Source organism: Lepidochelys kempii, chromosome 1 (assembly GCF_965140285.1).
Source record: "Lepidochelys kempii isolate rLepKem1 chromosome 1, rLepKem1.hap1, whole genome shotgun sequence".
Lineage (NCBI taxonomy): Eukaryota > Metazoa > Chordata > Testudines > Cheloniidae > Lepidochelys > Lepidochelys kempii.
The window spans coordinates 167,556,239-167,582,506 of NC_136380.1; the positions used below are offsets into that span (position 1 = coordinate 167,556,239).

The 26,268-nt window shown below is 41.4% G+C and overlaps 1 protein-coding gene across 8 annotated transcripts in view; it reads left to right on the forward strand.

The window, feature by feature from the left end:
* GRIK1 (glutamate ionotropic receptor kainate type subunit 1) overlaps nucleotides 1–26,268 on the forward strand; it is a 230,603-nt gene that overhangs the window by 195,935 nt on the left and 8,400 nt on the right. For 4 of the 8 annotated variants that reach the window (XM_073362533.2, XM_073362552.2, XM_073362573.2 and 1 more), the window contains 3 exons: nucleotides 3,930–4,147; nucleotides 15,558–15,783; nucleotides 23,060–23,310. In XM_073362533.2, coding sequence (XP_073218634.2) covers nucleotides 3,930–4,147; nucleotides 15,558–15,783; nucleotides 23,060–23,310 — 695 coding nt within the window. Of the gene's footprint in view, nucleotides 1–93; nucleotides 180–3,929; nucleotides 4,148–15,557; nucleotides 15,784–23,059; nucleotides 23,311–25,181; nucleotides 25,347–26,268 lie in introns of those variants that run through there. The other 4 variants (XM_073362544.2, XM_073362562.2, XM_073362600.2 and 1 more) reach the window with 3 other exon arrangements.

Below are 26,268 nucleotides of genomic sequence, written 5' to 3' on the forward strand. Positions count from 1 at the left end.
CTTGTTAACAGAAGCTGCTTGTTGTGCTTTATTGGAAGCCACTTGTTTGTTTAAATTTTAAAATGTGATGATCAGACTTTCTCTTTTCTACAGAGCGTGAGCAAAGTCTGGATCAGGATTGGCTGTCATGTCTGCCATAAAAAAGCACTAGAGAGACTTCAGCAAGTATTGTCTCTGACCCTGAATCTTGCTAGTAACATTTTACTTAGATGTTTCCCCATTCCCTTGAAGTTCTCAACCCAGATATTTCCTCTAGTCTTTGAAGGTATCCAAATATGGCATACTTCTAATTATAGTCAGCAAATTAATTTTTAAAAAAATGTATGGGAAACTATTACTTTTAAAAGCTCAAGTGACCTGCTAAGGCCCGAATTCAACGAAGTGTGTAAGCACAGTCTTACCTCTAAAGGTAGAGCTTAAGTCTCACAAGATTACATCAGTGAAACTAAACCATGTACTTACGCACTTTGTTGACTCAGGTTCCAAGAGATGGTGAATACTGAAAGAAATCACAGGCCTGATCCTGCAATATGCTGAACCCCACTCAACTCCTATTGACTTTTGTGAGAGTGGAGGGTGCTCAGCATCTTATAAGCCAGGGGACTGATCTTGTAATACTCAGTGGCAGGTTAAAATGTATTAGTTTAATTAGATTAAAGATTTTCTGTTTCATTTATACAACTAATTTGCCACTAGAGAAAACCACTGGAGTATTATTATTTTGCCAAAAAGCTACAGTAACCAAGAGTTTCTCCACTTCCATCTATTATCATGGACCTCTAATGATAAGGCTGCACTACCAGCTTTTACGGCAAGCGAAGGTCTCTGAAGTTTAGTTGGCTATTACTATTGCTATACATTAAAACTAAGCATTGTAACAGTGTCTAACTGCATCTTTTATATTCCTATACTAACTAGGCTTTTAGAAATGACATCTCCATGAAGATCTGAATCAGTATACGTAGCAGCCTACTCTTACATTTGCTAGGTCAACTACAGTTTAAAAATACATCCTTAGGAGTAAATAACCATGTTTCACTACATTTAAAAAAATCTAGCCTGATAAAGCACCAAGAAAAGCACAATTAAACATAAATCTGGATGAATTCGCAGCTCTTGAAATGACACATTAAGATTCCCTAAATTAAATAGAAACCTCTACTTTTAGACTGTTGGCCTAGTTTAAAATCAGGACAACACAAAGGCTATATACAGCAGGAAGTCTGCTTTGCTGTTACCTCTCATAATTTGGTAGCTACATAAATGTACTCAGAGACCTGGGCTATGCTTAGCTCTGACCTTTAAGAGATGTACATATATTTATAAAAAGCTAAATTAAATCTGTTTGCCTGTGGTTTGGAAGATTATTACCCTTTCAGTTTTTGCTCAAATTGTAGAGAGTTTTTACGTTAAAATCTTCCAAGACATTTCAACCTTCAGACATTTCACAGAATGTATTTTAAGTTCCCACATAAATCATTAAGTAGCTCAGAAGACATAACACTTCAACAACAGGGACCTTTCTCTAATAACAATGAATATTAGTTAAATCAAATTCTGTACACACGCAGACCCCCAGTTCAGCCAGCACTTAAGCATTTGCTTAAGTCCATCCTTATTCAGAGTTAAGCATAGTGCATAAGTGTTTTGTTGAAGTGAAACTGAAGTCAGTTGACTATAAGCACACAATCAAGTGCATGTCTGAATCTGGGCCTTAAACCCCAGGCAATCCACTGAAGTCAGTGAGGTTGCTTACTGTGTCAGTCAGGGCAGAATTCGGCTTGTAATGTTTAGGAGTACAGTAACTCCTCACTTAAAGTCATCCCAGTTAACGCTGCTGATCAATTAGGGAACATGCTTGTTTAAAGTTGTACAATGCTCCCTTATAACGTTGTTTGGCTGTTACCTGCTTTGTCCACAGCTTGTAGGAAGAGAAGGCCGTTGCAGCTAGCGGGTGGGGGCTTGGAACCAGGGTGCACCGGCAGCTCCCTTATCAGCTCCCCTAAGTTCCATGTGCAGCAGCAGCCCAGCAAGCTATTAATTGCCGGCAGTTCAGCTGTCCCTCTCCCCACTGCCATGTGCGGCTCCTGCCCTCTGCCTTGGAGCTGCTCCTGGGAGCCTCCTACTTGCTATGCAGGAGACCGAGGGCGGGGGGGGGGGGGAAGACAGAGGGAGGCTCATGTCAGGGTGTCCCCCTACTCCTGCCCTCCACTTACCCCTTCTCCATATAAAGCAGGGTGGGGACAGGATAGGGCTCAGGATGGAGGGAGCGTGCTGGCCGCAGCTCTTATCTCAACTTCCTGATCTTTTTAAAGGCAATGTGCTTAGAATGGTGTCAGCATACTTAAAGGGGCAATGCGCATCTGTCTGCCATGCTGTCTCCCCTCCCCTCCCCTCCATTCGTGCTGCCTTGTAGAGGGAGGCTACATTAACAACAATGTGTTAACCCTGGAGGGCTCAGCCGAATGCTAGTTCATTTAGCAGTAAGGCATTCCCTGGGAAATATCCCACCTCCTCCACCCTCTAACTTCACCACCTCAACTAAACTTCACAATCATCATTGATGTGTACAGTATTAAATTGTTTGTTTAAAACTTATACTGTGTGTGTATTTAAAAAATATATAGATTTTTGTCTAGTGAAAAAATTTCCCTGGTACCTAACCCCCCTATTTACATTAATTCTTATGGGGAAATTGGATTCGCTTAACATCATTTTGCTTAAAGTCGCATTTTTCAGGAACATAACGACAAAGTTAAGCGAGGAGTTACTGTACTTTGCTTCACAGCTGGGATCAAATTCAACCCTCCTGCGCCAATTACATGACCTTAAAAAGTAAAATGAAACATACAAATTATCCATTTATTTTCCTAGTCTCATGATGTGAGATGTGCAGTCGGATGTGCTAATGCCATTTCAGTCATCATTCTGTCCTTTAAACTGGGATTAATTTATTATTCACAACATTGCACCATCATGTAGAGATCCAGAAGGGACTGTATAATTGCTTTAACTTTAAAACAAAGTATAGGCTTATAAAAAGACATATTTTAGGTCTTGACCCCTGCAGCCCTTATTCACGTGAGTAAGTCCCAGTGACTTTACTGGAACACTATTGACTGCAGTGATACTGTTTGTCTGAGTGAGGGCTGCAGGACCGTACATACCTGGATGTGTAGATAAGAGACACAGGGTAAAGCCATCTTTTTAAGCATTTCCTCTAAATAGGAAATAATGGGAATGGGATACAGTAGAACCTCAGAGTTACGAACACCAGAGTTACAAAGTGACTGGTCAACCACACATCTCATTTGGAACCAGAAGTATGCAATCAGGCAGCAGCAAAGACAAATTAAATACAGTACAGTACTGTGTTAAATGTAAACTACTAACAAAATAAAGGGAAGGCAGTATTTTTCTTCTGCAAAGTGAAGTTTCAAAGCTGTATTAAGTCAATGCTCAGTTGTAAACTTTTGAAAGACCAACAATAACGTTTTGTTCAGAGTTACAAACATTTCGGAGTTACAAGTAACCTCCATTCCCGAGATGTTAGAAACTCTGAGGTTCTACTGTATTGTTGTTCTTAAGGCTTAAAGCCTCATTACAATACTTGTAACAAGCAGTTAAGATACAGATAAATTATTAGTATAGGCTAGGAGTCTAAAAGGTTAACTCCAAGATGACATTATCTCAAAGACAAATTGGTGTTCAGACCCATGGATAATCATGTGTGTGTTAGGTATCATGGCATACATCCCCTTCAAAGTATGTTATTATAAATGTTAGCTGTACATATGCGAGATTACTGTGTAGATTTTTTTATTATTCTGTGGTTCATAAATGTATTATGCTCCTAAAAATAATCTACTGCCAGAGAAAGACTTCTTTCAACATGTTTTAATATGATTGTTTTGATGATATTATAACAGGATCAGAGCTGATGCCCAAAGCTCTTTCTACCAGAATAGTTGGAGGAATATGGTGGTTTTTCACCTTAATCATAATCTCATCCTACACTGCCAATTTGGCTGCCTTCCTGACAGTTGAGAGAATGGAATCCCCCATCGATTCAGCAGATGATTTGGCAAAGCAAACCAAGATAGAATATGGGGCTGTTAGAGACGGATCAACAATGACCTTCTTCAAGGTAAGATGGTGCCAAGTGGGTTTGCACTGTAAGAATTGTAACCTTTCACTAATAGATTCTGAAACGTGGAACAGAATGAGAATTTCTGAAAACATTAGTTCAGGAAAATTTAGCAGTTATAACAAATCCCTAATCCACAGAACGTCCTCCAGGAATCTACACCTCAGTGATGGGGAAGGTTGTGTTATATGCATGTTTCCTTCTGCCAACCAGCAGGAAACCGCCATAAATAGATTACAGTGTGACACTGTACTACCTTTAGTGAAAGGTCCTCAGTACCGTGGCACCCACTGCTCCCTAAGAATGGAGGGCTCCGGGGCAGCTACAATCTGGAAAGTCCCCGCTAGAACAGGTCCAATACAAGAAGGGAAAAAGGACTCTGGAACAATGTATAGGCACAAAGTCTCTGCTGGAATAGCCCCATGCCTCTAGTGAATCCCCCAAGATCTATACAGTCTGGGGCCCAACTGCCTCCTCTTTTTGAGAAAGGCAAACCCATGCCCTAGCCAAAAGAATTTAGTGAAAACTCTGCGAGGAGGACATCTGCAGTTTTGTCCCATCAGGGCCCACTACCACTAGCTATTCTTCAGTCTTCAAAAGGGGGCTGTTAGGCCCAAAGTTTATAACAAGTAATTCGCTAAGATAGCTTTTCAAGATCAAGTAGCCATTAGCAAAATACAACTGTCAATCAAAATAATAGTTCATTTGCTTTTAAAAGATATAAAAAGAATATAGATTTAAAGTTTAATAAATAATAATAGAGAGCATTTTCTAGTGCAATTGCTTCTGCAGATAACTAAATTCCTTTTGATGATCAACATTAATTACATATAAAATGAGTGGATCTCCTAAAATGTCAATGCATATACCAGCAAATTATAAATATGGAAAATGTACAAAAAACATCCCACGGCAGTTAGCAGCTTTGTTGGCACACCCAGCAGGAAATCCAAGGATTGAATGTACCTAGGTAAGTATTAATATCCTACTCCTCAGTATGGCATCTGAGCATCTTTTAACTAGCCTTTAGGAAGAAGTCCTTCCAAAGAGAATGAGTCACAGTGGTGAAGCAACATGTGGAAAAAATGCTACCTGTGTAGCTAGATGTTCTGTGAATGAACAATTTCAGTTTCTGCTGTTGTCAGTTTGACATCTTAAGTGACTATTTTAAAAAGGTCTGTGGCAGACCTGGGAATTTAACCCAGATGTCTCAAATCCCAGCACAGTACCTTAACCACAAGACTATCTTCAGATGAAGATAGATTCTTATATACAAATAAAGGAAAGTTAATGGATTGCAGTTCAAATATTTGGATCATGTCTCCAAACTAGTAATTTTCAAAAAAGATTCTGCAGTAGTTTGCTACATCTTACATGGCCACCCTGCTTTTAGCAGTTAAGGGTAAATTCCTCTCTTGTTGCCCCCGCTTACTTCCATCTAGAGTGGAGAGGTGACTGTGTTATTGAATAAGAGAATAAACTATGCTTTTTTCAAAGCCTAATTATTTAATCAGTTTTTGAAATGACAAGTTGAAATCTCTATTAACATATGCTGGGAAACAACTCGAGAACACAAAGTAACTACAGTATCACTTATTTTAATAAGGAACACCTATTAGGCTGGTTAGTAGTTTTTGCTACTACTTAAGACCCCAGTAAAATTCCTTAGCCCAATTTCCTCTCTCTGGCCAAGAAAGGTCACCACAATGCAGGGCCTTAAAAGATGAATCTGCGCAAAGAGGGACTCCACAATTGTAGCTCCTGCTCTATAGCAGAGGAAATCACAGGCATACTCTAAGCATTGTGAAATCAGAACAAGTTTCCCAAAGCAGCTTCCAGTTTTGCACTAGCTTTTTAGACACAAATAAGAGGGTGTAATTTTGCAGGCACAAATAAAGATGGATCAATTTTTTTAATATAATTATTTTTAGCATTTAGACATCTAAATGAGGTTTCAAATCAGGTAATTAGGTATCAATGTTCTACAAAATGCACCCATGCTTGTGTGTGTCTGCAATTATATACAGACACACACATGCAAATAGATGAATGCTAGAAATAATTTCTGCGAGAATGGACCTGAATTAGTTGGAAGAGTAAAGGTAATGTGGTGAAAGGTGCATGGACAAATGCAATTTCACATTTATATCACTGCTACACATGCAATACAACTAATAAATTATATACAGTACCTCTTAGAAGAGCTAAAGAGATCACTGCTTCATTGTGCTAGGTCAGTATAAAAACAAAGCAAGGAGCCAGACCCTGCCCTGAAGAGCTTACAGCCTAAACAGACCAGAGAGACAATGGGTGGGAAGGGAAACAGAAGTACAGACAGAGAAAATGACTTGCCCAAAATAACACACAGTAGGTTAATGCAGTTTTTTAGTGTGTAATTATTTGTAAAGCATCAGAGATGTACATTGTACTTTACAGACAGAGAAGAGACAAATCCATGTCCCCCAGGTGCTTTCAGTCTAAATGTTATATATACAAAGATATATATTATTTATAACCTACTGTGTGTTATGCCACTGAACATTTCTGCAAATCAGACCCTGGACTCTCAACCCAGGCACCCAGAAATGAGGAATACAGCTGCGAGAGGCTGGTTTAAATGACTTGCCTAGCATCACATAGGAACAATGGCCCAGATCCACAAAGATATATAGGTACTTAAACCCCTAAGTTCCACTGCTAACCACAAAACTGTAGCTCTCGCAAAACCTATACTCACTTGGCGCCTACGTTTTCAGGGTAAAAGTTCCCTAGGTGCCTTCATTTCTGCCTCTGGGCATGTGCCTCACAATAGGCATCTGGATGTCTAAGGCCCGGAGTGATCCACAAAATGGGGGAAGATAAGTGCTCCTCCCCCTATCTCCTCCCTACCTGTGCGGCCTGAGCAGAGGCTACCTACAAGATCAGTCCTATACAAAATTTGGGAGGGAAAGGGGTCGTGTCCCCCTTATTACTTTTAGCCTAGTGGTTAGTACACTCCCCTGGTATGTTGTAGACCCAGGTTCAATTCCTCCCTCCCTGCCAAATAGGGGAGAAAGGATCTGAACAGAGATTTCCCCCCTCTCTCAGAAGACTACCCTAACCACTGAACTATGAAACATTCTGATGTGGGCTCAATCTCTCCTGTTGAAGCTGTTCAACTGAAACTCCTAAGTCTTTTAGCGTATCCCTGTGTGTATCTGGGCCTTTGGGGCAGAGAAAGGGCTAGAATCCAACTCTCCAGGGCAGCATTCAACTGCCTTAACCATGAGAGCCTCCTCTTGTAATTCCCTGCTCCATTCACCATGCATCTTCCAACTTCTGCACCAAATGGAGCAGGAATCCTATGGACAAACAGTCTCCTTAACTACGCAACCTTGATTCACCCCATTTTGTGCACTCACTGAGGCAATGATGCTGTGGAAAAAAGAGTTACGTGATCATGTAATTAAAGAGTGTGTCATAATGCACATGCACAAGGGGGCTGAATTAAGGTTTCCCAGGCTGTTTTAATTCTGGCATTTCCTAACTTTTGAGTGCTTGACTTTGCAACCTTAATGACGTTTTAATATAGTTGTTAGTGTGTCATTTCCTAGGGTTTTAAAAAAGTTAACTGAAAAATTAGAAGTTCCATCAAGTGGCATCACATTGGCACCCACATGGGTCATCAGCAGGATTGGAACCTTTAGATCCACCATAAAGACCTCTGCCACTTTAGCAAATGCAATAGTGTCCTGAGGCTGACACTGAGCACGAGAAATTTAGGCCAAACAGTCAAATGCTGACAAAGTTTAAAGCACAGGTTCTTATAATGGCAAGTGTCAGTCAACCTGATTAATTGGCAGTTCTACCAGCCCCAGCTGTAATTTTATATATATAAGCTATACATTACCATGTAAAGTCAGGGAAGAGCTGGCTTACTTCTGGGGGAGGAAGAAAGAAATGCTGTGATTTCCCTCCCCCATATTTCTAATAAATCATTTCAGGCCTGACCCTGCAATGTGCTGACAGCTCTCAACTCAAGGGATGTCACTGGGAGTTGAGAGCCCTCAGAGGATTGTGTTTACTATAAATTACGATGGGCGCACAAAAGAGCAGATATTGCAAAATAATTCAGAGCCACAGTAGAAACAAAGGGCAGTTATATTTTTAATTTAAGAGCAAGCCTTCCTATTTTATTTTTTTAAATAAACTTTCATAGGACAGGAGATATCTAAATATCAAAAATATTTCTCCCTAAGATGATACTGCAGTCTACTGGCTTCAAATGGTTTCCCAGCTTGCAATACTATTAGCTGAATGGGGCACAGTGGATATTATGGTAACCAATAGGTTATGAGGTTCAAGTTGCTCAGTTAAAAGAAAGACTTTGTCCCTCAAAATAGGTTCCTAGGAAACTCATAATAGGAAGAAAAACAGATGGAGGGGGGCCAAGCTCCCTGTACTAGATGGCTGCTGTAACAGGTGGGGGACGTCTAAGAGAAATGTATGATGGTGAAGTGGGAAGATAATGGTTTTCAGTTCAAGAGAACGTAAGTGCTGTGAGTTTCCTAGTGATCAGACATGAGCAGCCGTAGAAGATCAATGATGATTAGGCTCACAGTAGAAGTTCCAGAGGGGACATATGAAAAAGTCCTGTCCCTTTGCAGAAAGCGATTGTGGAGGAGATGTGGTCTTGAGTTCACAAGGCCCAGGGTTCTGTTCCAGGCCAGTCTGGCTAGAAGGCAGTGGGTGGGTGGGGGGATGGTATTGGCCTTAGTGGACTCAGGGAGTCCCAAATATCAGTGGAGTAGAGTCCAAGTGGATAAATGTCCTGCCCACGAGCCTGGTATGTTTTCCTGGGGAGTTTCCTGCCCTTCAGAAAATGCCGAGATGATTAGGGAGGTCGCTTGTGGCCACCAAAATAGAAACAAGGCATGCAGCAGCAGTAGTCACCACAGCAGTGAGTCTGGGTCTTGTAGCAGCAGCATAGCTCTTCAGGAGCTTAGCCCTTACTAGGTTGCAAGGACAAAAGAGCATACAGCGGGCATTCTTTAAACGTGTATTCTCTTTTGGAGGAATAGCAGCCGTGTTAGTCTGTATTCGCAAAAAGAAAAGGAGTACTTGTGGCACCTTAGAGACTAACCCACCCCCACCGTTCCTCAGACGTTCTTGTCAACTGCTGGAAATGGCCCACCTTGATTATCCCTACAAAAGGTCATCCTCCCCCGCTCTCCTGCTGGTAATAGCTTATCTTAAGTGATCACTCTCATTACAGTGTGTATGGTTTCATGTTCTCTATGTCTATAAATCTCCCCACTGTATTTTCCATTTTCCACTGAATGTATCTGATGAAGTGAACTGTAGCTCACAAAAGCTTGTGCTCGAATACATTTGTTAGTCTCTAAGGTGGCACAAGTACTCCTTTTCTTTTGGAAGATACTCCTTGTGTTTCAAATGGGAAATACCAGGAGAACCACTCTCTTTCAAACAGTGATGAGCTGCCAAAATCTGAAGAACTGGTTCCTTCAGTTGCTCTGGGTCTTCGGCGGCACTGAAGAACCTGCCGCCGAAGACCCAGAGCGAGTAAAGGGCCCGCTGCCAAAGTGTTGCCAAAGACCGGGACCACCGCCAGGTGAGTGAAAATTAAAAATGGGATTCTCAGCCAGGGGAGCCTCCCCAGCTGGGAGCTCAGGTGGGCCGGACAGGACAGTCCTGAGGGCCGGATGTGGCCACTGGGCTGGAGTTTGCCCACCCCTTTAACAACCGGTTCTAAACCGGCTTCAAAATTTAACAACCAGTTCGAGTGAACTGGTGTGAACCAGCTCCAGCTCACCACTGCTTTCAAACCTGTAGAAAACTTTAGGGCACACCCACTGTTCCAGGCTCTCTTTGTGATGAAAGATAGGTGACAGGGTGTCACGTGCCCTACATGAGATGCAGAGTCATTTTCTTGACTCCCCTTAGCAGTCAGTCCAGATTGGGCTGATTAGTTCTAATCTATGGAATGTAAGACCTAGATAACTCCTTAAAAGTAAAAAGAAGTAGGAGGAGGGGTAGAAGTGGAAAGGTCCTGCAGAAAGAAATCCTAGGACCAGCTGGACTTTAGAGAAAGCCCAAGCTTACATTTATAACTCCTTTAAAACAGTAAAAGGAAACCCCAAGAAGGGGGTATTTTTAGAAGCTATCCAGTGTATAGGGAATATAGTAGAAGCAGGTTGGGAAAACATGTTTACATCACTTGTCTAGGAACTCTGTTTGAATTTATTCAGTCCCACGCCCACTCACATTCCAGTTGTTGGTTTATAATACACACAGAATACAAACACACACTTCTGAGCATATTTCCACTCCTGTGTTGAATACCTTATACTAGCTTCAATAGAAACTCCAAGCCGCTACACATTTCTCAAAAAATATATTTTAGAGTAATAGTTGCTTTAAGAAATGCATGCATTTATCCCGGCTAGACCCATGCAAAGACAGGCCATTCCATTTCATGGAAGATCTGTTTCAAAATCTATTTTGTCCCAAGTAGGACCCCCACAAAATTGAAATTCTCCTCAAAGGCACCCTGCCCTGCGGCCGTGGACCTTGGAAACCCGGTTCCCCAGCAGCTGGGTAGAAACATGCTTGGGTTCCATCAGAACTGTCTCCACAAAATGCTTCAGTTTTGCTAAGTCAGCAAATTCTGATGAAAACCGATCTCACCCAAAGTTTTGCAACCAGCTCTTCTTGTAATTCTATCAATTTGTTCTGTTTTCTCACTTTTTTTTTGGCTCATCTGTAATAATTGATGTTTAATCTCCCATTCTGAAGCTTGCAAAATCCTGCCTTCTGCTATGCATATACAGCTCCATTGAAATCAGTCAGTCCTGCATCTGCACCCGAAGAGCAGAAATTTGAAGGTCATCCTTAGTGGAGAAATCTGTGTGGGTGAGGGGGCATGGCAGGAGAGAGAAAAGAGGGGGGGTGGGATTTGCATAGCAGGAAGCTACAATATCTTTCGCAAACTCATCTGCATACAGAATACATTATTCCTATAACCTCTGTAGGTCTATATCAGTCTCAAACTACCCTATAAAGTGTATCAGTTTCAAAAATATATTACTAATTAGGGTAAAAAATGGCTTGTACTAACTGAGAAGAAACTGAGCAGATCCATTTAACCTTCAAAGTTTAGCATTGTCCTCTGACTGACCAAACTTAAGAGTAGAATTAGAAGAAATATTAAGCCCCAAACTTCAGAGTCAAAGAAATTTTGCTTAAAAGTTTAATACTCAACCAAGTAGAAAGTCAATATCTAATATGAGCTGCCATGCAAAGTAGTGTTTAATAAGAACATACTAACTCTACCCAATGATCCTAAAAATGGTCAGGAGACAGACTGACAATATCCTGCACAAATCTTATGAAATTAAGATAAAATGTATTGAATTAAGTTAAACCTTATTGATTTGGGGTCAATACTTTTGGGGGTCCACTGTATTAAAAAGGCAGTTGTGTATGTGTTTTTTGTGGAATTATATGGCACCTTCTCTAGTGGGGGGGGGTTGCTAATGCACTTCCTATCAACACTGAAGCCACCCCCCTGGAGAGGTGTGCACTTACTACTGTAGTTCAAACTAGATTCTCTAGGGGCCAACAGACCAAGAAAGGGTTTTTTGGATAAATAGCCTGGTTTTAAACGGCCTTAGGGCTTTCTTCCTGATCCAGCAAACAGACAGGACCCTGGTTCACAGAAAGCCCCAGTCCTCAGGGTAGGAGGGAAGGACTGGGCCTATGGAGGCTCCATTAGGCTGGGTGCTCATTCTGAGTTGAAGATGTGAGAGCTTGTAACCACAAGCCAGTCCCTTAGGTGTGGGTTTGAAGAACTGTTCCTGCCAGAATACATTTTCTACTGTAGTACTTTTTACCTTCAAAATAAAATAGGGTTGCATAGAAAGAACTGTGAGGTACTTTTAACTATAGCAATTACACTTATTAATTATCTCTGAAGACAAAGCCTCTCTCTGCTGCGAGCAATGCAGCAAATGCAGGGAACTGTAATGCCTGGCCATACCCAAGTCAGAAGTGGGAGAGACACAGGTCTCCACTCAAGAGAGGCAACCAGAGGGGAGCTGGAAGCCTGCTGGACCAGTGAGTGGAAATACAGGTTGTTATCCTGACCTGTGACATGGTCAGAAGAGTGTTACATCAAGACTATTCAGATGAAGGAAATGAGATATGTGGTTTTACTACTGTAGCAAGCTGGAGGAAGGGAATAATTTGGAGGAAGCACCAAGGAGCCAATCTGCGTGCCCTTGGCTAAGAATGTTAAATTGCCGTTGGAGCAGCTCACTTAATAAAGAGCCAGCTAAGTTTACTGGGAACAGAGTCCTCATGTTACCCAGCACAAGAAATAAATACAATAACCATTTTCAGTGTAGCCTGAGTCCGCAGATAGAAGTGCCCATGTCCACAGACCGGGCGACAGGGAGTACCATACCCCCATACATTTACTTTTCCTTTCCATTCCCCCAGCCTTTCAAAACCACACCAACCTGGAGCCTAACTACTACTAGGGTGGGGAGACAATACAGTACTCACAAGCACTCAATAACCAACGTGGGTAACCAGATTATGTCTTACATCTCTTGCCGTAGCCCCTAGATGCCTCAACCAAGATTGGGACCCACATTATGCTAGACAGAAACTGAGGTAGAGACTCTGAGGTAGATATCTAGCAGCTTGTGACATCTAGATAGACAAAGGGTGGGAAGGGGAAGCAGAGGCACAAAATGGTGAAGCAACTTGCCCAAGGTGACGCAGCAGGTCAGTGCCAGGAAGAGACCAGGAACAAAACCCCAACTCTTCTTGTACCCACAGCTCAGCACCCACTCTACTGCTAGCTTCCTAGTCTTAAAAACTTTAAAAGAGGTACTTCTTGGTTGTTGTAAAAAATAGACTTTAAAACAAAGGCTGAAGTGAGCTGTAGCTCACGAAAGCTTATGCTCTAATAAATTGGTTAGTCTCTAAGGTGCCACAAGTACTCCTTTTCTTTTTGCGAATACAGACTAACACGGCTGTTACTCTGAAACAGAGCAGGGATTGTGTTTCTTGTTCCAGATTCATTAGAGAGAGAGAGAGAGAGAGAGAGAGAGAGAGTCACTTAGATCCTTTCTGTAAATTTCATTAACAGAAAAGGCACCAGGCTAAAGGAGAATGAGTCCTTTTCCAATAGCACTTGCATTGATATGCCGAGAGGGAGAATGCTACTTGGGAAGCTGTGAAGTGTTTGAAATTGAAAAAAAAAAAAAAATGAAAATAAAACCTAATTTATTAATTACTCATTCTGTAAATGGAGAACAGACTTTCATTTACATCATTGATGGAGTAGCCTTAGTCAAACGATGCACTACGGCCTGGATGTCTGGCTGAATGAAAAATAGAACAGAAAGATGTCCAATAGCTGGAAACATCCATAACACCAGTGGCTATATAGGAAGTACTATCCTAAACTGCGATGGAATGCTCTAGAGAATTAAGGGGAGAGAGAGCAGAGACACAAACATGGTGGTATATTGATTTTTGGCTAAAACATGCTATTAATAAACTGATTTCAGCTGCAGCGATGAGTGCAACAACTTTTCTATTCATGTACAAGTGTGTGATTGGACTGTACAGTTGCAGTAGTTTTTCATTTCTGTAAAATGGGTGGAAAGCTGTGAAGCGTTAAGACAAAATACAGGTAATACGAACAATCAATGTATAATGGTGCTCTAACCTGTAGACCAAACCTCAATTTGTAACAACAAAAAATGTGTGTTTAATATAGCATGACTGAGTACAAAAAAAGAAGCAGTGTTAACAGAGGGCAAATACTTCAAGTTAGATGGTAGCGACAAGAGAGAGGCGCACATTGAGCATATGAGCAGCATCTCAGTGCCCCTGGGGAGCTCCAGGGGGAGCTGTGCTTAAGGCAGCATAACACCTTTTGTAGCACCTGAGGCGAAGAAGGGCGTGTGCACTGTGCACCATCCTCAATGCACAGTGAGAGGAGAGGCTGAGGGAGCTGGGATTGTTTAGTCTGCAGAAGAGAAGAATGAGGGGGGATTTGATAGCTGCTTTCAACTACCTGAGAGAGGGTTCCAGAGAGAATGGTTCTAGACTGTTCTCAATGGTAGCAGATGACAGAACGAGGAGTAATGGTCTCAAGTTGCAGTGGGGGAGGTTTAGATTGGATATTAGGAAAAACTTTTTCACTAAGAGGGTGGTGAAACACTGGAATGCGTTACCTAGGGAGGTGGTAGAATCTCCTTCCTTAGAGGTTTTTAAGGTCAGGCTTGACAAAGCCCTGGCTGGGATGATTTAACTGGGAATTGGTCCTGCTTCGAGCAGGGGGTTGGACTAGATGACCTTCTGGGGTCCCTTCCAACCCTGATATTCTATGATTCTCAAGAATTGCGAAAGCTGCTCTCCGCTGTGTTCAGTTCCTCCCTTTCCGTTGTCCCACACAAGGGGAGCTAAGAGAGGAACAGTCCTTGAGCTCCCTGGGATTGTGCCTGGCTCTTAGGTGAGGGGCATCAAGGACACTCCTTATGTACTTCCTCTCCCTCCCCCAAGCACCCCAGCAGGGACCGGGCACAATATATTCTTTAGGGTTACTGTTTAGACGGCACTATGCTACATGGCATGATCCGAAGCCCCGGTGTCAGCACATTAAGGCCCATACCTGCTCCCTTTGAACTCAGTGGCAAAATGCTCATTGGTTTCAGTGAGAGCAGGATTAGGCCCTTTGCGTTCATTTTGGTGGGAAGCAGAAGCAGAAGCACAAGTGTATCGGGGCATCTTGGGCTTTTAAGATTTCACTTCCTTCTCGTTCAGTTTCGGGCTTCACTGTAGAGTGCACGACTTACAGACTACTGGCACCCGTGCAAAGAGCCAATACCCTATTGATCAGCTTTCGTTGGATCAGTGTGGTACTACTGCCCAACGAAGAGGAAACAATGTCCCATAATGTAGTAGTCTCAAACACTTAATGACATGTAACCCAGCTAACTAATTCACTGGGACCATTATAACATCTTACATTTATAGAGCACCACTCATCCAAAAGGATCCCACAGCTCCTCCCAGGCTATGTGTGAACACTGAAATGCTGGCACCTGTAGGATAGGAGGCAGTAAGAAACTACTCACAGCACATGGTGTATGACACATACATATCTTGTATGACATATGACACATACTATATCATGTATGTGATCAAGTATGATCACAGCACACTGCACAGTGTGAAAAATGTGAGGGGGAGGAAAGAGACTGAAAGAGTCCTCTCTCTGTCCCTCCCAATTCAAGAGGTGTTATTGACAGCATTCACGCTAAGCATAGGAATGTTTTGCAAGCATAATTTGAAAACTAACATTTCTGCTGAATCCACTTTCTTTCCTTAGAAATCCAAAATATCAACATATGAAAAAATGTGGGCATTCATGAGCAGCAGGCAGCAGACCGCACTGGTGAAGAACAATGATGAGGGAATCCAGCGGGTGCTCACAACGGACTACGCCCTGCTGATGGAATCAACCAACATAGAATACGTGACTCAGAGAAACTGCAATCTCACCCAGATCGGTGGACTCATTGATTCTAAAGGCTATGGCGTGGGAACTCCTATTGGTAAGATGCATTAAAGATAATTAATTAATGATGAGCAGTCCTCAAGAGGTTCTGGGCAGTTAAATCTGGATGCCCTTTAGGAGCTTTCTATAACCTTTGAGCACCCAGGGTCCTTCTTTCATTCAACATCTCCCCTCTTGCCCCAGCTACAGCAATGACTTTACTCAGCAGGGGCAAGAGGGTGGCTTGTAAGCAAGCAGGAAAATTAAGGTGTAGTCCGTGCCTTCAAGACGCAATCAGTTGGCCTGCTGCTCTTGTCCTGTTCACAGGTGATGGGGTACCCTCTGCTCATCCCTCCCATGTTATTAAACCATGCTAGCAAGACAGATTACATATTTCCTCCAGGAGCCCTCTTTTTAGAAGAGAATCAAGGTAAATGTGATCTCCAACAAATGCACCCCTTGGAAAGCTGCATGAAAGGAGACAGGATTGATATCGCACCCTATGCACCATTGCCCGTGCATCTTAGTAGAATAACCTACAAAGTTTGCAATGATTTTCAGAGCACTATGTAGGGACTATAAGAAGCCATTGCAAGACTGTATTCCTACAACAAGAGACTCAATGCTTTGGGTGCATTCTGAAAACCAGCTGCCTCACTTCCACCAATAAGCAGCTTCCCTTTTCGGTGGATTTGCTTGCCTTATCCCTGAATGTTTCAGTACTTTGCCAATTTTACATATTTAAAGAGATCGCATCTTTTCCACAGAAATTGGGTCCTTCTGCAAATGGACATTGTGTAGCCAGTTCTTTTTCTAGTTTAATATATTTGTGCTGCTCAGTCATGCACTCGCCCTACCCATGTCTCATCTCAGTTTACATCAGCCTAATTCCACTGACTTCAATGGAATTAGCTACAGATTTACATTGGTGTAACTGTTCACAGACTTTGGCCTTTCAATTTCTTCTATGGCCATCTTTGAGGGAGGTAGAACAACCCGGAGTACACATACCCCTAGGGGTACATAGAGGTCTTCCAAGGGGTACATCAACCCATCTAGATACTTGCCTAGTTTTAAAATAGGCTACGTAAAAAGCACTAGCAAAGTCAGTACAAACTAAAATTTCATACAATGACTTGTTTATACTGCCCTATATACTGAAACGTAAGCACATTTATATTCAGTTGATTTATTTTATAATTATATGGTAAAAATGAAAATAAGCAATTTTTCAGTAATAGTGTTCTGTGACAATTTTGTCTTATGTCTGATTTTGTAAGAAAGTAGTTTTTAAGTGAGGTGTAACTTGGGGATATGCAAGACAAATCAGACTCCTGAAAAGGGTACAGTAGTCTGGAAAGCTTGAGAGCCACTGAGATAGAAAGCCTGCCCCAGTATATTGAACTCTGCCCCATCTTAGCCAGAATTCCATAGAGATGATATTGTAAAAATATTTTTCCATTGCTTATGTGAGAACAAACTTCTCTGGCTGAGAAGAATGAACCAAAAATTTAAACTATCCCAAAATAAAGATAAATACATGGCAAGAATTTCATAGCAGTTATAAAGCTGCCATGCTTTAAACTAAAAACAATGAAGGATAATTGGAACAGATGGTAATCCTCAGAGAATATATCCACTGGAAATGCAGCTGTGAAATATATTGTAAGATGTTTCTTGTATGATAAATATGCTGTTTTAGAAAGATCAGTTAGGATTCAAGGATATATAGAATATATGTTACAAGTCTCCAGGTGTCTTGAAATAAATCATTTTAAAAATTAAAAGTTGAAACTTGCCCTAGACAAAGTATGCTGCAAAGATAGTCCCATAACACACATGAATCCCCAAAGGAAATGGGCTCAGTTGTCTTCTCCCAGTATCCAAGACCATCCCATCATGTTATTTCTAAGATAAATGTACTTTGGATTCTCATTGTTTTTAGGACCAAATATTTAGCCAAGTCTCCCCTTGTGCAATCCTCAGAATTCAAATGCAAAAACATGCCTACACTTTACAGGTGCAAAGTGAGGCCCATGCACTTCAGAAATTCTTATGAATGTGCCAAGTATGATCACAGTGTGACGGGTTGAATCACAGAAACCCCCTTGGGGCTGCCAACTGATGTGCCAAGACTACTTCTGCCCCTGCCTTCCCTGCCAACTTGGGACTCCAGAATCCGGTCTGGTTGTGCCAGACACGCTTGCCAGCCACAAACACAGACCCAGGTCTGAACAACATCTCACAAACTGCAAGCATAACTGAAAGCAGCTCAAGAAGTTTTCCTGTTTTTAACACTCAGTTACCCAACTCCCAATAGGGTCCAAACCCCCAAATAAATCTGTTTTACCCTGTATAAAGCTTATATAGGGTAAACGCATAAATTGTTCGCCTTCTATAACACTGATAGAGAGATATGCACAGCTGTTTGCCCTCCCCTGCAGGTATTAATGCATACTCTGGGTTAATTAATAAGTAAAAAGTGATTTTATTAAATACAGAAAGTAGGATTTAAGTGGTTTGAAGTAGTGACAGAACAAAGTAAATTACCAAACAAAACAAAATAAAAATATGCAAGCCTATGCCTAATATAGTAAGAAAACTGAATACAGATAAAACCTCACCCTCGGAGGTGTTCCAGTAAGCTTCCTTTTACAGACCAGTCTCCTTCTAGTCTGGGTCCAGCAATCACTCACACCCCCTGTAGTAACTGTCCTTTGTTTCAGTTTCTTTCAGGTATCCTTTGGGGGTGGAGAGGCTCTCTTGAGCCAACTGAAGACAAAATGGAGGGGTCTCCCAGGGGTTTAAATAGACTTTCTTTTGTGGGTGGACACCCCACCCTCCCCCAGTGTAGAATTCCAGCTACAAGATGGAGTTTTGGAGTCACATGCGCAAGTCACATGTCCATGCATACTCAGAATTTACAGGTAGCAGCCATGGTTCACATGCTACCTTGAACGTTCTCAAGTAGACTTCTTATGTGGATTGGAGCCTTCTGAGATCCATTGTCCATTAAGTGTTTCTTGATTGGGCACTTAACTTGCACATTCCTTTCTAAAGAAGCTGCCCAAATTCCTTACTAAGGTTACTTAAAATTAAACCAGTACATAGCCAATATTCATAACTTCAAATACAAAAATGATACACGCATACAAATAGGATGAATAGATTCAGTAGATCGTAACCTTTACAGAGATGTGTTACATGGCATATGTAGCATAAAACATATTCCAGTTATGTCATATATACATTCATAAGCATATTTCCATAAAGCCTTACAGCGTGCAGCATCACACACTGTGTTGTTCTCAGACAAGTGGAAAAGATAGAAATGTAATTCTTAATAAAAATAATCTGTATATCTAGCTGGGGACATGCAGGGCTTTTAGCACTAGAGATGACTGTGAAATATTTAGCATCTTTGAAAAAAATTTCACTCAGGGATAAAACATCAAAACTGAAATATTTCATGGGAAAGATTTTCAAGAAAAATTCAATTTCAAAAGAACCAAAGTGAAATTTTCCAGGTTTGCAGCTGCCCAGCTGAAAGGTTCTTGTCCAATTATAAGAGCCAGGCCCTCTGACAGCCAAGCTGAATGTCTATACTGCAATTAAAAACCCAGGGGACTTGCGGGATTCAGGCTAAGGGGATGTTTGTTTACAATGTAGACATTTCAGCTCAAGGTGCTCTGCCTTGACAACTCAGAAAGTGAAATTGACAAGACCATTACAGGCAGACAGCTGTCATTTTGATTTTCCTGATGGAAACTGATTTGGGGGGAGGTGGGGGGGGGGGGGGAAGACATAAATGTTTCCAGTGAAAGTTTCAGTTTTCCAAAAAAAGGGCATTTTTCATTGGAAAAATCATTCCAACAATTTTTTCCTACCAGCTCTACTGATCACCTTAGCATCTGAGCAATCTCCATAAGTTTAAAAAATGACAATGCTCTTTCTTCCTTCCCTAGCACAATGAGGCAGATATAGGGGACCTTCAGTGTGTTGTTTCTATTAGTGTTTTTTAGTGACTGTGTAAGATACGGGTTTTGCATTTGGCTCTGAACTAAAGCAGCCAACAGTGTTGTTTTTCCTTAGCACTTATCTGCTTACTGCATTCTGAGAGGACTAGTGCATAGGACATAGGTAATATTTAAAAAAAAATATGCAAAAGGGCATCTTAGAAGGAATATAGTTGAACGAAGAAATGTCATTACATGCATCAAACAAGCACAAATTTCACAATTACTGCTACCATAGGGTTACCATATTTGAACTTTCAAAAAAAGGGGACACTCCACGGGGTGGGGAGGTATTTGTTCGCAGCCCCTAGCCCCCAGCCCCGCCCCCATTCCAACTCCTTCCCCACCCCCATTACATCCTCTTCCCCAAAGTCCCCGCCCCAACTCCACCCCCTCTCTGCCCCATTGGACCCCTTCCCCAAATCCCTGCCCCGGCCCCGTCTCCTCCCCTGAGCATGCTGCATTCCTCCTCCTCCCCACTCCCTCCCAGCCGCCTGAAACAGCAGTTTCGCAGCGCAAGCACTAGGAACTAGGGGGAAAAAGCGGGCACTCTCGAGTGATCAACATTCACTCTCTTTCTTGAATGATCAACTCTTCTTTGGGGAAAAATAATAATGGCAAAATCCCAGACATTTTTAGATATTTAAAAATTTCTCCTGGACAGCGATTTAAGAATCAAAAAGCCGGACATGTCCAGGAAAATACGGACATATGGCAACCCTATGCTGCTAGTGCCCATGTGCTAGTAATTCTCATACTAACTATTACCTGTGATTTGGGAGGTAGCTAAGCAAGTGGGTAGCTGTATTTCAACAACCTGAGAGGTGGCTTCTATTAACAGCACCAAGGCCATAAATTAAATATTGAACAAAGAGGTATCAGAATGGATATATGACTTTATACTACTTTCCAATAATAAGTTTAGAAGTTCCAATCCAATGCCCTAGGCACACTTGGCAAAATTCTAGAAGTATAAGTATAAATACAGCTGTCTCTGTTACTCCCAAGATTGAATCAAATAACCCCGCAGCAACAGAAACAAAGAATAGATATTCCACACAATCCCGACACCAACCAACCTCCTTATGGTGGGGGCGGGAACAGAGGGAGAGAAGAGGGGCCTTGCAGTATACCCTGCAGGCTAACAAACTCTAGCTGTTGCAGGAACCAGAACCCCTCCTAAAGATTAGGCAGTTGCACTCGCTTTCCAGGCGACACTGCTAACTATATTTTAACTTTCTTGTATTTTTTTTTTTAAACTAGAATGCATGTTCATTAAAATAAGTTATTCTTATACAAGGTATAATTTTTCCCTTCATTGCTGGCTACCCAAAGCAAAGGCTGCTGATCTTTGATTACCCAAAAAGACTTTGCATAATCTGATATCTCTTGGCATCTGCAGTATCAGCATATCCTGCTGCTGGCAACAGACTGTACTCTGAAAGCTATCCGAGGCTTGGCACAGCAAATTAATGAACTGGGATTTTTTTTACATTCTTTCTCTAGACAATATAGTAGGCTAAAGGAAATAAAAAGCTCGGGGGGTGTCTTATTGTATACACAATTATTTTAAAACATTTGTGTACAACACCATATGATTGCATGGCATGTTAGAGAGAATGGAGACATGGGGACAGATTTTCAGGTATTTAGGTATTAAAGATGTAGATAGGCTCCTAGTGGGATTTTCCAAAACATCCAGGCACTTTTGGAAATTCCACTAGATGCCTATCGTTACATCCCTGAACACCTATAAAAAAATCTGACCTGCAGTCCCTGCCTTAAAGAACTCAATGTTGTTTACAATGATCAGGTTGGAAATTGCAGCCATCTTAGTCTGCAGCTAAAATTACAGTTGTGGAATTGTTACTTAGACAGCTGTCTTGCTAATTGCTAAGTTGGTAGGTATGACAGCTAGCCACAGAAAGAAGTGACTGACTACACTGGAGTTCTTCCAATCTCTAACTATAAGGCCATATCTACACTACAAAACTAAGTTGGCCTAGCATATGTTGGCACACAGCCACCACCGTAATTATATCACTTGTGCATCTCTACACTTTGCTCCTTCCATCAGTGGTGTCCCCCCTCACCAGGAGCATTTGTATCAGTTATATTGTCAGCGTGGGAAGGCTCCTGAAAGCCAGCAAACAGTCGACATAAGCAATGCAGTGTCTGCAATGACACTGCACCAACCTCAACTCTACACCACTCAGGGAGGTGGAGTTATTAAGTCAGCATAGCAGGGCAGTTAGGTCAGCAGGAGTGAAACTTACCTGTAGACACTGCCATAGTTAGGTCAACATAAGCTGTAGCATAGACCAGCCTAGGAGGCAAAGCTTATTATGGCTGAAAGTCCAGACGTGGTAGGAAGTTAGTCCACATATGCCTCTGGTTTCACACTACCTTCCCATACTTTCTTCCAACTCTCTCTCCCTGCGGCTACTTTGTAATCCTTGCCCTTTGGGGAATTTTGTGCTTGCTGCTAATTAGTCCTGTCCACATTACTAGCTCCCCCTGGTCTATTAAGCTTAATTGCTCCATTGCTACTTTGTTCTGGCTGGGGTGGGGAAGCAAGGGGGCGGGGGGAAAACGGCAGCATGGCTTTAACCCCTTGCTTGCCAGGCATCGTGCATACTCATCCACTCTGCATCGTTACATGGTTACCAGTCAAATGTCGGTGGAGGGAAAGCAATAAATAAGAGAAAGAAAAGCCTCACGTACTTTGCTATCTGTACCTACGTGTTGGCAAAACTTTGCAGAATGCAAAGAAAATACAAGGCCAGTTTCAGCTCTCATAACCATCCAGCACAATTGGCATAAATAAGGATGCAAAAGTATAACTGAGGCCCGAACTTATTTAAGTCACGGTGTGTTTTCTTAGATTGTGCTCAGTTTTAAATACAGTGGTAAAAAAAATGGAAGTAAATGGAATAGATGTAAAAGTAGAGAGTCTAGGAGAATGTGAAATAGTCAGACATAGAAAGGAATGTAGGGAAAAATCTGCTGCAATGCAGGGGTTTAGCCAAAGTCCATTGTAGGCATCCACAGAAATCCCAAAGCAGTCCCAAATGAATAGCAAGACTTAAAGATCCCTCTGTCAGTCACCAATGCAAATTTCACTAGCTAATGCTATCCCCCTATTAGAATGAGGGAGCAATCCAAACACGAGCAGTCAGTCAGTCATGCACAGAACTGTTTTGGTTATACTCTATCAGGAATAATTTGTACTGTTAGAAGGGTGCACTTTTGTCTCAAATGCGCATCCTCCACCCCAACCATGCAACAAATACTAAATGGTTTGTTCTTGCTCCACAGGGTCTCCTTATAGAGACAAAATTACCATTGCCATTCTCCAGCTACAGGAAGAGGGGAAACTGCACATGATGAAAGAAAAGTGGTGGCGGGGCAACGGGTGCCCTGAGGAGGACAGCAAAGAGGCCAGTGCTCTGGGGGTTGAGAATATTGGGGGCATCTTTATAGTGCTTGCTGCTGGACTTGTTCTTTCAGTGTTCGTAGCCATTGGAGAATTTATATATAAATCCAGGAAAAACAGCGATGTTGAACAGGTGAGTTGTCTATTGCCAGCTCATTTCTGGTTTGTTTTTTAGAGCCTGGGGTTGCCAAGGCATAGGAGGCTGTACCATTAAGAGTCTATTCAGGCTCTTGTGTGGTTGAACCTCTGCCACGCATTTCTGGCATTAAAGCCACATACATTTATTAAATGAGAAGAGGGAAGTACCTCACACTCCATCCAATTAGCATTGTTTAGTATGACTGTGCAGAAATTTCAAGCGTAGTTAATTTCTCAAACAGTTGTTGCTTGGTCTTAATACTTCAAACCAATGGACTTGGAAAGGAATAAAAACAGAAAACTGCAGCTCTCTCTATAGCTTCAGCATCATCCCTTTGGTAACGGCCTCAATCTACTGGTCTGTCTCCACCAACGCAGTTCTCGCTCACTCTAAAGCATTCCTTCAAAGCCAGGTGTCTGCATGTTCCACGGGGAAGGGCAGGCCATAAAGTGGGGAGCCTTGATAGAAAGAGATGGGAGTCACAGAACGGTAGGCTCTGGTGTAAAAGTGATGCCTGGAGTAACTCCATTGACGGGTAATGAGTAATATAAAAACCCAAGAAAATAATGGATGTAAACCAATGCATGGATGTTGCAATGTTTGAGGAAATGCTATTCTGTTTTCATTATAGAACCTAGCACGCACCAAGTATGTTTAAGAAAAAATGAGATGAGAGTACCACCACTAAGCACACCCCCAGATCCTGCAACAAATACTAAATATTTTGTTCTGCTCTACCAGGTCTCCTTATAGAGACAAAATTACCATTGCCATTCTCCAACTAGAGTATAGTTGCTGTCCTACTTTGTCCCTATGTGTTCCCTTGTCACTTCTCTACTGAGACCCCAATTCTGCCATCTCCTCTTTGTAGGTGAATCCCCAGGGCCTGCTCAGCCCCCATTTCACTTCAATGGGACTTGGCTTGGGATCGGATTGGATGCAGGCACCATGGCTTTATTTATCTGTATGGTGCTTAGATGCATCCAGTGGATCAGTTAGAGCCAATAATAATATCAGTGGCGTTACATTAGTTTGGCCATCATGGTACAGGGATAGGCTTATTACAGGATCGAGGCCTAAAATACTTTAAACTGTTCCATACAGGCAGATCCCTGCACCCGAGCAGATGCACACTAAAGTCAATGGTGCTGCATATGGACACAGAGGTCTACTACGTGCAGCGATTTGTAGGATCAAGGCTTTAGTAAGCCAAACATTTGGTATTTTAGGCATAAATCCAAGAGAACTGATGTACTTTGTATATACTGTTAATTTTCTTATAAGTTTTAAAATCTTAATTACCAGTTTCAAAAACACACAATGAAAAGAGGGTTTCTCCAGCTCTTGACTCAGATAGAAATAGAATAATGGATAAAACCTTTTTTGTATAAAAAAGCAAAGGTAATGCAGTTGATTAAAGTTTGTAGGACAAATGATAATGGGATAAGAGTGTAGGACAATATTTTTGGAATCATAATTAATAGGCCAAAAATTGTATCCCAATTTTAATTTATTAATTCACTTCTTTATAATTTGGGTGAGTACCAGTGTGAATCTGATGTGACAAGTTCAGTTTATGTGAAAATCCTGCTACTATATCACAGCAACATTCAATAGAGGGTAGCCTGTCTCATCATAATGAACATCTTCAACTGCATTAAAGTGGCGATATCACGTATTACTATCACAGAATCTGTGGGAAATGATTGTATAAAAAGATTACAGAGAGTTTCATTATGACTATAAATTGCATATGATCTGTGACTTTTTCTGTTTCCATAATACTATCTTTAATTTAGAGCTCTCATTTTCATATTTTTTGTTATTTCACTTATTTTTTCTCCATTTTTTTTCCTGCATGCAAGGCCTTTTGTTTCTTTTATGGACTACAATGTAAGCAAACCCATCCATCCAACTCCACCTCTGGAACCACCTTATCTACGGAGTTAGACTGTGGCAAATTAATCCGAGAGGAGCGAGGGATTCGAACACAACCCTCAATTCACACTGTATAATAGTAAAGGAAAAAGGTGTGTCCAATGGAAAGCATTCATCTTAAAGAGTGTACATGACAGTGATCAAAATATTGCCTCACATATTAATAGCCTTAAAGCTCAGCTACTGTAGCAGATGGATCTCCAGGGTCCTGAGAATTTGAGCAGTTCCGTGCATATCATAGAATAAAAAATAGATTTTAAAACAGTGTTAGTCTCTATCTCTCTCTATAGAGCATAATCCTCTTGTCATTCCTTTGGGTAGTTCAGCATTTTCAGGTAAGAAAAATGTATTTACCTTCTTTCCCATGCAGTGCAATTTGCAGGAACTCAGTCTTTAGTCTCTGCAGAACATTTAGCAAGAAGCCCATGCAGTTATTTAGAAACCTCACAAATCAACAATCTGCAGGATTCCATTAACTCTCTGAAAGGCCCATTCGTGGCAAAGGAGCCAGTGATTTTTAGCTGACAGCACTGTGTTCCCAGTGTCAAATATTTAATTTTAATTCATCCATTTAAAATTCATTATACAACACCTCCAAGCAGCTTGTACTATTGTACCACAAAATCACACTTAGGTTTTAAGCCAGTAATCATTAACATTTAAAAAAATTATTCAGTGAATACATCCTCATAGAACACCTAGTTTTCTTCTTGTATACACAGGTTTTACATCAGTGTAATGGCATAGATTTAATTTTGGTGTTCATCTGTGTAACTGAAAGGAGGATCAGACATACTGTACTTATTATAAGACAGGATTCTTTCATGGTATAAGCACCAATCAGGATATCAAATCATGTTGAAGTGTAAACCCTTGGCATTTGTTTTGCATAATAAATATACAAGTTACTACAAAGTTGTGTGTAGGAAGTTCATCTGAATAGCTGTGCTGAAATACTATTGTAACTGTAGTTTTAGATATATATTTATATAAATCTGGATCAGAATAATGCAT